Genomic DNA, 12,564 nt, shown 5'->3' with positions numbered 1-12,564 from the left:
GAGAACAGAAAGAACACCATTCTTGTTTTCCCTTGTGGGTCTACACAGTACTACCCTTAGCGGTTGTGTGAGTGTGAGTGTGAGAGTCCCCCTCATATCTTGGTGTAGACCTGGGTATGTACACGTGTGTGTGTATATGGGAGTTTGTTTTAACAGATATTTCCTGGACACTCGAAGACTCAGTCTGCACGTCTGCTAGTCAGCCCTCAGAGGAGGCCGACTGTGGGGCTCTAAGCATCCTCCACAATGCTCTACAGAATCTGGAGCTCTGAGGACCACTCTATTATCCTACTGAAAGCCCCTAGCAGGCAAACGTGAGGGAAAAGATCACAGGCAGGAACTGAAAATGTCCATAAGAAACCCTCTGTGAACAGTCCAACTCTTGCACAACTCTAGGACTATTAGAAAAAAAGTCCCAGGGCTGGCCCAGTGGCACAGTGGTTAAGTTCACATGCTCTACTTCGGCGGCCCGGAGTTCGTAGCTTCAGATGCCAGGTGTGGACCTACATACTGCTCACCAAGACGTGCTGTGGAAGAATCCTGCATATAAAGTAGAGGAAGACTGGAATGGATGTTAGCTCAGGGACAATCTTCCTCAGCAAAAAAGAAAAAGAAAAAGTCCCGTTTAGCATCACTATTTTAAAACATTTTTTCTTCTACATTTTAATTCCCTCCAGTTATTCCAAGGGGTCAACTAAATAGTTTCATCATCATGTTGAAGGGAAAAATAAAGAGAGAGAGGAGCAGCCCTTGCCTACCCCCAAGCAGACAGAGAGCATCCAATCAAAGGGGCCTTTTACAAGTTCTGGGCAGAGACCAGCAGGGTGCACAGCACGCTCGGAGCTGCTGGTGGAGCACAGGGCAGCGAGAAGCACCTGTGGGGCAGAACACCCAGGAACTGTGACAAACTACCCTCTTTCCCAATATATGTCAAAGGAGTGTGGTCCTTCCAGGGAGCAAGAGGATGGTACGTGGACTGCAACACGTGATTATTCTTTGGTACTGGGCTGCTGTTGAAGCAGTAAGAGATCCTTCGTAAGCCTGCTCTGGCAGACGCAAACCGGCTGTGTAACAGGAAGGCCTGCACACTTTTAGGGTTTCAGTTCAGGCTGGGGAACGAGGGCCAGAGAGAGGGAAAGAAGCGTGACTGAGCACAGCCATGTGCTGGGCCCCTGCGAGGGGCTCCCCACACGACCCTGAGGAGGTGAATATTTATGGCCTCATTTTGCAGACGCAGAAGCTGAGACTCAGGGAGATGAAGTACCCTGCCCGAAGTCCCGCGCCTGCCCACGACAAAGCCAGGCTTCAAATGGAGGCCTGGCTCCCTCTCTGGATGAAAGTTTCCTGCGTGTTTCAAGCGGCTGGGCGTGAGATAATAAATCTCTTTGAACTGTTCTGTGTGGAAGCACGGCCTTGAAGAGTTTGTGTGACAGGGTCACAGGGACCTGCTAATGAACTGCTGACTGACCCTATGAAGTACTGCCAGACTCAACTTAACCTCACACTGGCTTAGTTTAGAAGGCTCCAGATTCCTGAGGATCAGAAGTCCTCCCACGTCATACTGTGATAATGAGGCCAGCCCGTGCGCACCCGGGGCAGAGAGCCGGTTAGGGGACCCCGTGAAAGGAGGACCTCAGTACCTCTTCACAGCAATGGCCAGGTTCTCCATTTCCGTGCTCTGAAGTCTGATCTCACGAATAAAGTTCTTTATGACATGTTCATACGGCTGAATCAGTCTGGGCTCCACGAGGTTGATGTTTTGGTACAAGGTACTAACTTGCTCTTTCCTGCAAAAAAATAATAATAATAAAATTAAATTAAACCAAGTAAAAAATAAAAAGGCAGACTTTTAGGAAAAAAGCAAAGAACCAAGGAAGAAAAAAGCAGCAATAGTAGAATGACTAGAATGGAGGGAAGACAGCAGTCAGAGATCCTGTTGCATTATTCTCTATATTATATTTTTTACAATGGAATAGCAGCTTTAGTTTTTTTCCAGCTTTATTGAGGTATGATAGACAATAGAAACAGCATATATTTAGGTTGTACAATGTGATTTTTTTTTTATTATTTTGGTGAGGAAGATTGGCCCTCAGCTAACATCTATGCCAATCTTCTTCTATTTTGCATGCAGGATGCCTCCTCAGCATGGCTGATGAGTGGAGTAGGTCCATGCCCAGGATCTGAATCCTTGGACCCGGGATGCGGAAGTAGAGCGAGCAGACCTTTAACCACTCGACAATGGGGCCGGCTCTCAATGTGATGTTTTTAAGGTGTACAATGTGATGATTTAACATTAGAAGATGTTAGTGCATAAGGGCATTGGAAATGCACATAGGGAAAGATTGGTTTTGTCCCCAGTAAAGTGTATTTCAGGCTTTATGATCAAAAGAGTACATACCTATTATTTTCCAGTTAAAAATTACTTCATATAAATTCATGTTTATGTAAGTATTTATATTTGACAATCCTCACACTTGTTATTTAATAACTTTTATTAAAAGACAAATATTTCAGAGTCACTTCAAAACAAAAATTGATAAGGCTGGCAGCTGGCTAGCAGTGCCCCTGACTCAAGTTTAGCAGCTGGTGTGCTAAATGGAATGTGGCGTGGTCTCTGAAGAATGTGCCTGTAGAAGTCAACCACCATCACTGCACGCTGTGGTGTGGGACGTAATAACCGCCTGACTCCCCACCACATCCAAAGCTTCTCTGGATCGAGGGACCCATACTGTCCTCTCTGGACAGCTTCCCCCGACAGAGCCCGTGCACCCTGGGCTTCCTTCTTCTGACCCTAGGAGAGAGCCACGCTTGCGAAGAGTTAACACAAGCTGTGACGGTGTTGTCACAGTAGCAGCACTTTTTTAAAAGAGAGACCATTCTGCCAGTTGAAAGAAGAGATGCCAGGAATTTAGATAATAGGCACTTATTTGGGCCTGAGATGATAACTTATCATCATATCAGCATTACAGAATTCTATCAATTCTCGCCAAGTCTACAAGTGATGAGTAGAGCCAACAATCATAGGAAAGCTAACCGCTTTTACACATTGCGTTATTTAAAAATCATCCAGTGTTCGCATAATTCTTACATTCAGTGATCTACTGCCTGGATTGTATAGTTACTCCCCTGACAATGTGAAAAATCCTTCTGTTGCCTGCCCTAACAGAGAGAGACTGCTCTTCTCCAGTGCTTATCTAGCTCTGGTAAAACTTTTGGGCAGGCCCCTACAGGAACCAGGATGTCTGAACACATCTCACAGTCATTTATGGTGGCCAGTGACACCAGACTGACAACCAATGAAGACCACTCAGAAATCCTAGTACCAAATTCATACGCATCCACTCGATCAACAACCCCTGGGCTTCTGCCCTGTCACTCTGTTGAAGGCAGCCTGTTACAATGCTATAAGTATACAAGAAAGACTACAATACTCCTAGGCCTCTATAATTGAAAGACTGTGCGTACAGCCATCTCCCAAGTTGGATACATGACATAGCTAGACATAATAAGACAATGATTATAATAAAAATAGTTCTATTCAGTGAGTACTCACTATGTGTTATTATGTTAGGCAATTTGCATGCATCATATCTTTGAATACTCAGCACACAACTACCCTATGAAGCACTTGTATTGACCCATTTTGCAGATCAGGCAGGGCTAAGTGCTTATTACGGGCTGAACTGTATCCCCTAAAATTCATATGTTGAAGTCCTAACCGAGGACCTCGGAATGTGACTATATTTGGAGAAGGGGTTTTTAAAGAGGTGATTAAGTTAACATGAGGCCATTAGGGAGGGCCCTAACCCAATATGATTAGCATCCTTATAAGAAGAGTAAATTTGGACACAGCCGTGCACAGAGGGAGGACCATGTGAAGATTCAGGAAGGCGGCCACCTACAAGCCAAGAAGAGAGGCCCCAGAAGAAACCAACCCTGCCGACACCTTGATCTGGCTTCTAGCCTCCAGAACTGTGAGAAAGTAAAATTCCATTGTTTAAGCCACCTAGTCTGGTATTCGTTACCACAAATACCTAGGTGAACATAGAAAATGAATACAGTGCCCAAGGTCACATCATGACTGAGTGGCAGGGTTAGGACTCAACCTTAGTCTGATGCTGGAGACCATGTGATCAACCATTACATTATATTGCTTCTGAACTGTGTGAAACAGCTGAACCTTGGCAGAAGAAATGGGATTCAAAATCAATCCACAGAACTAGGAAACTGCAAAACGTGAGGTTTATATTAACCCAAAGCTTAGTTAAGCACAGCCCCAAGGTGTGCCCATGCAGCTATAAAGTCTCCCAGGTTTGCTCTTATAAATGACCTGCTCGATCTGTGCAGGGGCCAATTATGATTCAAATAGCTGCTCGAGTGAAACATTAATAACCCTGCAGGAGTCAATCACTTTGGCAATAAAAGACACTGAATGGCGGTCATCATCCTACCCATCAGAACTGAGCACAAATACCCATTGCAGGTGTGAGCCAGATTTATTAGAGAGCAGAGTTAAAAAAAAAATTCTACTCTTAGATTGTCCGATGTAATTTCAATACACAACAGGATCATTAACTTCTTTGCCTTTTGTCATTTACTGACCACCAGCAGGATATGAAGCATAAAAACTTTCTCAGTAATAGGAACCTGCCTGTCAGGGATGGCCACTAAGAAACTGTCACCTTGAGTCCTTGTTTACTGGCTAACTGCACAACAGGAATATGTTCAGAAGTGGATGTTCCAGTAGATTCTCTGACTTTCTGCAAATTTCTAAAATAAGAAAGAAAGATAATGATTTGGAAATTCTCTTGGGTCCTTTGCTGGTCCTGGCCTTACATGGAATTTTACTTATATTCATTCTCATTCATTCTCTCTCTGCCTCTCTCCCTCCACCCCTTTTCCTTCTGTGTATCTCTCTCCTTTCTCCCCACTCTTTCTCATCCTTGCAGCTGAAGTGAATAACTCCAATATGGCAAAGCCATGGGAGGAGATGGGTTTGGATGCCTGAATCACCAGAGTGAGGGAAACTGCCCAGGAGAGCTGCCTGACCATCTGCCTGACATGTGAGAAAGAAGTAAGTTTGTAATTTGTAAAGCTACCAAGACTTGGAAGTTGTTGGCTACAGTGATTCTGAGCTTAAAAAGTTACCATTATAGTTTCCTGTTTTGCTTTTTTATCATCCTCTTCCGGATTAAATTATATCCTAACCTCCTTCCTTGATGGCTTCATATTAACTAAGTAATAAAATTTCTATGACCAGGTCGGTCTGTATCACCACCACCCACTCTGTTTCAAGGGAACGAGAGACTGTTCTGAAGCATTTATATACTGAAACAGACATTTATTAAGCACCTGACATATGCAGTCCTGGCAGTGACCTCAGCATTTATATGCACTGCCCACTTAATCCTCATGACGACCACATGAAGAAGTTATCACTAGTGTCCTCTCTACCACAGAGGAAACTGAGGCAGAGGGAGGGAGGTAAGTACTATTGGGTAGCAGAGCTGGAATTCCAACTCAGCCATCTGGCTGCAGGGCCAGCTCTCCACAGAGAAACTAGCCCTTTGTGCCAAAGTAAGTGCTGAACTGGTCTTTCAGGGGCCCCAAGTGTTGTCTCCATTTAAAAACTACTTTTGAGGAGGATAGGTATTACTGATACAAGGACTGTCCACATTACAAAGGGACTCCTTTAAAGAATGAAGGCATGACTAAGATTAAAATGAAATAACCTTATAAAATGCTGTTCACCTAAAGCTATTTGGGGGGAAAGCACTACTGCAGACAGTAAGGCACACTCGCCTCTTTGCCCTGCCCTTATCTGCCTGTGTGCTTCATGTGGTTTGTATCTGTGAAAGGAGAGAATCATCCAGATTATGCCAAGAGACGGCAACATAACGCATTTGGCAATTTTGACACTTGATGGAAAAAAATAAAACCAAAAAATATGTTATTGTAACAAGAGGTCACCCCAGGTCCCTCTGTGGAAGATTTAAATGCTGTGCCCTGCACAGGCAGCTGAACACCTGCGGATTCTTCAGCTCAAGAGACTTGGTGCCAGGACAATCTTCCGTTCCGCTCCTGAGAGTACAGCAGTCACTGGCCTCCTGGGCTGTCCTTACTCCTGATGTCAGAGGTTAAACAAGCAGAGGCTGCACAACGCTCACACACAGCTCCGTTTCCTTCTAGGCTGACCCAGTGTGGCACGTGTGAGTGCTGACAAGGGTGCCCAGGAGTGCCAATGGTTGAAGCACTTTTAATTCCTGAAGCCCAGGGCCTCATCTAAGGCAATTACACTTGGATTCACAAATACCATGTAGATCTGTTTACAGGTGTACTTGACAAAGACTAAAGTTTAAGGGTCAAGTTTTACATGTCAGTCAGCCAAGACAAAAACCAGTCTCTACTTCCGTGCTGACAAAGCCCATCACGCTAAAAATAATCTAATTGATGTCTCAAGAAAAATGCACCCTGAATTTCAATCCAGTTTTAGATGCTTAAAATCTGAGCCTATTCATCTCCTCGTTCAATAAATTACAAGATGATTTGTATGAAAGACAGTGGTAATGGCTAATTACTGATGAAAAACTCAGAACTTAAAGTTTTAAAATGATCTCTGGGAAACAAGCATTTTAGATTGCAAATATTCCCACTGAAGCTGACAGGGTTATTATATGAACTTAAAAGAAAAAAACAGGTATACTTGAGGTGCAGAAAAATTTTAAAAGGTCACACCTTTTCTTAAGATTAACATTTTACTTAGGGGAGCACACATCTATCTCTGTTTCTCTGTGTGTGGTGTGGTAAGGCTGGTACTTAGAATGCCTGGACTCCTCTGGCCTCAGGACATCCCCGGGAAACAGTCAAGTGCAGACACCACCACTCCACGCTAAGGAACATGGTGATCCAGAAAGGCTGTTAGGAAAACTGGCTTTTAGATTTCAAGACTTGGTGTTTTAAGCATTAAAATACAGAGCAAAGCTATTTATTCAAACTATAAGTTGTATAGATCTAAAACCCTAAACACTTTTCTGTGAACCAAAGCAACTGTATTCAATGCAAATATCTCCCTCGTTCTACACTAGGAACTGCCATAAAAAAAATGGACACAGTCACCCTACATCTGAGCACGGGAAGTAAAACCTCCGTACCATCCGAGGAGCACCATGTTAGATTCTGGAAATCAAATGATGAGAAACAGACTGAGTCCCTTCCCTCGTTAGGCTCACCAGGAAGATTAAGTACAAGAGGCTCTGACAGCAGAAAGCAGGCGAATGTGACCAAGTCCTGGGGGATAACCGGAGGATGAATAGACGTCAATTAGGCAGAAAGTGAGGAAAGTGGGGTAGCCTGTCCCAGCAACCAATAACTACAGGCTGAGAGGCTTGGAGACAGGTCAGCAGTTCCTGTAACTGGAAGAAACTGGCGACGCTGCAGAGCTCAAAGTAGGGGAGGGAACAGCGGCATCAGATAGCGGGAGAAGTTAGCAGGAGCTAGATGACTGCACAGGGCTTGAGAGCAAGTAAAGACATGGGAAGGTGGGAAGACACCGAAGGGTTAAAGGAAGAGATGACATGACCAAGTTCGCATCTTAACTATTCCCATCTTCACAAAGTTTTAGCTGAAGCAGAGAATTAAGCAAAGGAACCTGAAATAAGTTTGCAGATATAAAGGTAAATCTAAGTCCACTGTAATTTAATCCAGAAATATGGGACATCAGGTTTTCATTAGCTTCCACTTTCCCTTATTATAGAATGTGTAAAAGTACAGATATCTAAAATCTGATAGTATAGACAAACAGATCAATGGAACAGGACAGTCCAGAAGTAAACTCACATAAATACAGTCAACTGGTGCTTGACAAAGGAGCAAAGGCAATACAACCAAGATAGTCTTTTCAACAAGTGGTGCTAGAACAACTAGCCATCCACATGGAAAAAAATGAATGTAGACACAGACCTTACTCTCTTCATAAAAATTAACTCAAAATGGATCACAGACCTAAATGTAAAACCCAAAACTATAAAACTCCTAGAAGATAACACAGGAGAAAACCTAGATGACTTTGGGTATGGAGATGACTATTTTAGATACACCACCAAAACCTGATCCATGAAAGAAATAATTGATATCTTGGACATCATTAAAATTAAAAACTGCTCTGGGAAAGACAACGTCAAAAAAATGAGAAGATAAGCCACAGACTGGGAGAAAATATTTGCAAAACACACATCTGAAATGGGACTGTTATCCAAAATATACAAAGAACTCCTAAACCTCAGCAATAAGAAAACAAACAACCCAATTAAAAAATGGACCAAAGACCTTAACAGACACCTCACCAAAGAAGAAACAGATGAAAAAATAAGCATACAAAAAGATGCTCCACATCATTAGGGAAATGCAAATTAAAACAAGATATCACTACACACTTATTACAATGGCCAAAATCCAGAACACTGACAACGCCAAACGCTAACGAGCATGTGGAGCTACAGGAACTCTCATACACGGCTGGTAGGAACGCAAAATGGTACAGCCACTTTGAAAGATAGTTTGGAAGATTCTTAGAAAACTAAGCATTCTTTTACCATATGATCCAGCAATTGCGCTCCTTGGTATCCACCCAAAGGAGTTGAAAACATATGCCCACACAAAAACCTGCACACAGATGTTTATAGCAGCTTTATCCATAATTGCCAACACTTGGAAGCAACCAAAACGTCTTTCAGTGGGTGAATGGATTAATCAACTGTGGTACATCCAGACAATGGAACATTATTCAGGACGAAGAAGAAATGAGCTATCAAGCCATGAAAAGACATGGAGGAAACGTAAATGTATAGTAGTAAGTGAAAGAAGCCGATCTGAAAAGACTGTATACTGTATGATTCCAACTATACGACATTCTGAAAAAGGCAAAACTTGGAGACAATAAAAAGATCAGTGGTTGCCACGGGTTGGAGGAGAGTGTAGAGAGGGATGAATAGGCGGAGAATTTTTAGGGCAGTGAAAATATTCTGTATGATACTATAACGACAGTATACGTCATTACACATTTGTCCAAACCCACAGAATGTACATCATCAAGAGTGAACCCTAATGTAAAATAAGGAATTTGGGTAATTCTGATGTGTTAATATAGATTCAGCAACTGTAACAAATGTGTCACTCTGGTGGGGGCTGCTGATAATCGGGGAGGCTGTGCACATGTGGGGGCAGGCATATATGGGAACCTCCCTCTTAATTTTGCCGTGGACCTAAAACTGCTCTAAAAAATAGTCTGTCTTCCTTTTTTCGTTTTTTTTTTTTTTTTTTTTTTTACTGTGATAGTTTATTTCTCTTTGTGGGTAAAAATAATGAGTATATTCCCACTAAGGTGACACCAGCTGATCTTGCTAGGTGACCTGAACACACCATACTGTCATTTAGTCAGTAAGTGGAAAGACATCCTTTTCCTCATAGATGTTAAGTAAAAATGACTGATTTCAAAATGTACTTCATTACACAGGACACATACTTCCAGCATAAACCCCAACTAACTAGGAAATAAATTCCAACAGCCAAATCCAGCTGTGCCACTAGAAGAGGGCAGCATTAGCTCTCTTTCTAAAGTTCAAGTCTTTCTTTCTGGACAGGACGTGCCTCTGCCAGCTATTGGCCTCGAGCCGGCTGCCTCTAACTGGAAGTGATTCCAGTCTGAGATCTCACAATACATCTCGCTCTTCATTAACTCAGTTACAGAATGGTCATCCGGCTCTGCCTTCCAGAGAAAACAAACAACGGTCTCTTAAGTTGGTCCTGCCACCTGCAGACTGGGAAGACAAGCCAGTCCGGTGGCCTGGACTTTCCCTGGCTGTTCTGCGGCTGCTCCCTCAGGGGATTATCTAGTTCAGGTACTCAGTCACCAGCCCTCATCCACAGCTCTCCGCCCAAAGACACCTCCTGCAGGTAGAACTCCTTCCAGATTCACATCACCCTGAAAAATATTTTATGTCCCTAGGTACCTATTTGGGTAACATTCCCCAAAAGGTTTTAAAATGGAAACTTTCTGGAAGATGAGTGTGTTAACTGGATTTATGCAAAATCTAGAAACATTTCAAATTGCAAGTTGCTTCCTATTTAAAATCACTGACATTTAGTAACTGGGAGTTTGCCAGTGGAGGGAGGAAGAGAGAAACTGCAAGAGGCATTGTGATGACGCTTTAGAGAAGGCACACTTGAAACAGAGGGCTTCTGAAGTCCTGAGTGAATAGTGCACGGAATAGGTGTAATGGCCTGGCTAAGTTCAAATGCTTCTTCACCACATCCCGGCTTCGTGCCCCAGGGCAAAATATTTAACCCTTTGAGCTTCAGTTTCCTCAGCCACAAAGTGAGTTTTGGAACTTACCGCATGACATCATGAGGATGAACCCCGACGGAAGCACATGTGACAGCATGAGGCACATTGCAGGCAATCCATAAATGTTAGCCATTGCTATGATCTGTGACTCCTCTGCCTGAATGAGTTAGAAAGAAGTAGGTGATCATCTCCTGCCTGTGTCCGTGTTATGTTCTGTGAAAGGGCTAAAAGGAAGACAGCAGTGTGGTGTGGATGGCCCATGGACAGAAATGTTGTCCTACAGGTGCCAGTGTAGGGGAAACTGGAAAATGAGAATGGGGTCGTGCCCGAGGTCAGCCTGCAAAGCTGACAGGCCAGGGGCCAGTAAACCTTTTCTATAAAGCATCAGATAGAAAATATTTATGATCTCTGTGGCAACTACTCAACTCTGCCACTGTAGCATGCAAACAGCCATAGCTGTTCACAAATAAACAGATAGATAAACAAATGAGCTTGGCTGTGCTCCAATAAAACTTTATTTACACAAACACGCAGAGGGCCAAATGGGCCTTATTTTAATCCCTATTATAGTCTATTAACATAAGGCCCTGAGCATAGGAATGGGGACGGGGCAATACAGACCTAATCCTTCTATATGGAGGAAAACTGGCTTTTGTTCACATCCTGCCCCAGGGCCACATCAAACCTTTTTATATATGAATATCACATTATCAATGTGCTATACGTGCATACATGTATATATGAGAATATGTACCCTTTTACTTGAGTACTCATCTTACAATGCACATTCACTCTCCCAATATTTCTCTTCCATCAATTTACTTTGAGTTAAGTTAAACGCAGGCATAATCTAGTAATGTTAGTGCAAGTAAGTGTATTATAGTTATTGTTCACTGAAAATTTCTTTCTATTTTGGCAAGAAAGATAGGGGTTGGGGAAAGAATAAAAAGTGCCATATCAGTTTCTATGCAAAATTTCCCTTCAGAAGATATCCATTTCCTTCCCAGATTTGCTGAGGACAATTCTAGTTTACGCTTGTTGTCCTGTATCCTGTCTACTTTAGCATTTATCCAGAATTCTTTTTTTTAATCAAAAAGTCACAGTTAGTAACTATTATTAAACTGTGTACTAACTGTGCATTAAAGTTTTTAACTGCTGCATTAAAATAAGCCAGAGTAAATTAGTGGATCCGCACTGTTTACCTCCAGCGTTTGCCTAGGAGTGTGTGAAACAACCATGCAATGAAAAGACTTCTCATTAATATGTGGCTAAATCTAGGAAGACAATCAGTGATACACTCATCTCCCTTTTCCTGACCTTTCCAGACACAATGTAACCAAGACCTTCCTTTCAGAAGCAGGAAACAGAGCACCCACTGATAAAACAAATTAAGCTCAGACAAGAGAAGCTGGGGACAGATAACTCCTTCAGGTCTCAGGTGATGGAGAAACACTGGAGCTGGCTGCTTATAGGCCACCTGGAGAACCAGCCAGTTGTGCCGCTACCTGCAAGAGGTGCAATGCTGCCAGGCAGCCGTCTGGCCAAATCAACTCGAAACAGGCACATTACAGGCACAGTGTACTTGAAATAGGTACAGAAAATACAAGTTGGACAGTCCTGCCACAGAGCAATGGAGAGTAACTGGAATGCGCTTCCTACATAATCATAATGATTTCCTACATAATCATTTTTAGTACGGTTTAAAATGTATAACTAGTCATTTTATTAGATGGTAATGCTTTTAGATTTTGCAATAACATAAACCGTTTCAGCAGTAATGACCTCAAAAAACAAACACAGGTGTGTGCTTAATAAAAAGTACCAAATTCCAATTTCTCAAGAAAGACGGTGATAAATGTGTAACTTGCTCGAAATGTTGTTATTGTTAGCTGTCACAGCCAAGAGGAGCTTAAGGAGACATGACAACTAATCCTGGATGGGATTAAAAAAATGGTCATTTGAGGGAATCTGAATAAAGTATGGACTTTAGTTAATAATAACATATCAACATCAGTTCATTAACCGTAACAAATGTACTACACCAATGCAGGCTGTTAATAATGGGAGAGAGTGGGTGCAGGTTATATGGGAATTCTATGTACTATCTTCACGGTGTTTTTGTAAATCTAACATAATTCCAAAACAAAATAACTTATTAAAAAAAATATTTGTCGACATTTATCCTACATCATAGCAGACTAGACTGATATCATTAACCACAA

At 42.5% G+C, this 12,564-nt stretch overlaps 1 protein-coding gene across 1 annotated transcript in view; it reads right to left on the bottom strand.

Annotated features, from left to right (window-relative positions):
• RASEF (RAS and EF-hand domain containing) overlaps positions 1-12,564 on the bottom strand; it is a 72,745-nt gene that overhangs the window by 39,904 nt on the left and 20,277 nt on the right. The window contains exon 2 of the mRNA XM_001489759.5: positions 1,641-1,787. Within this exon, the coding sequence (XP_001489809.2) occupies positions 1,641-1,787 (147 nt within the window). The remainder of the gene's footprint in view (positions 1-1,640; positions 1,788-12,564) is intronic.

Source organism: Equus caballus, chromosome 23, assembly GCF_041296265.1.
Source record: "Equus caballus isolate H_3958 breed thoroughbred chromosome 23, TB-T2T, whole genome shotgun sequence".
Taxonomy (NCBI): Eukaryota; Metazoa; Chordata; class Mammalia; order Perissodactyla; family Equidae; genus Equus; species Equus caballus.
The sequence above is the reverse complement of the archived record's forward strand: the minus strand, read 5'-3'. Positions and strand labels throughout refer to the sequence as shown.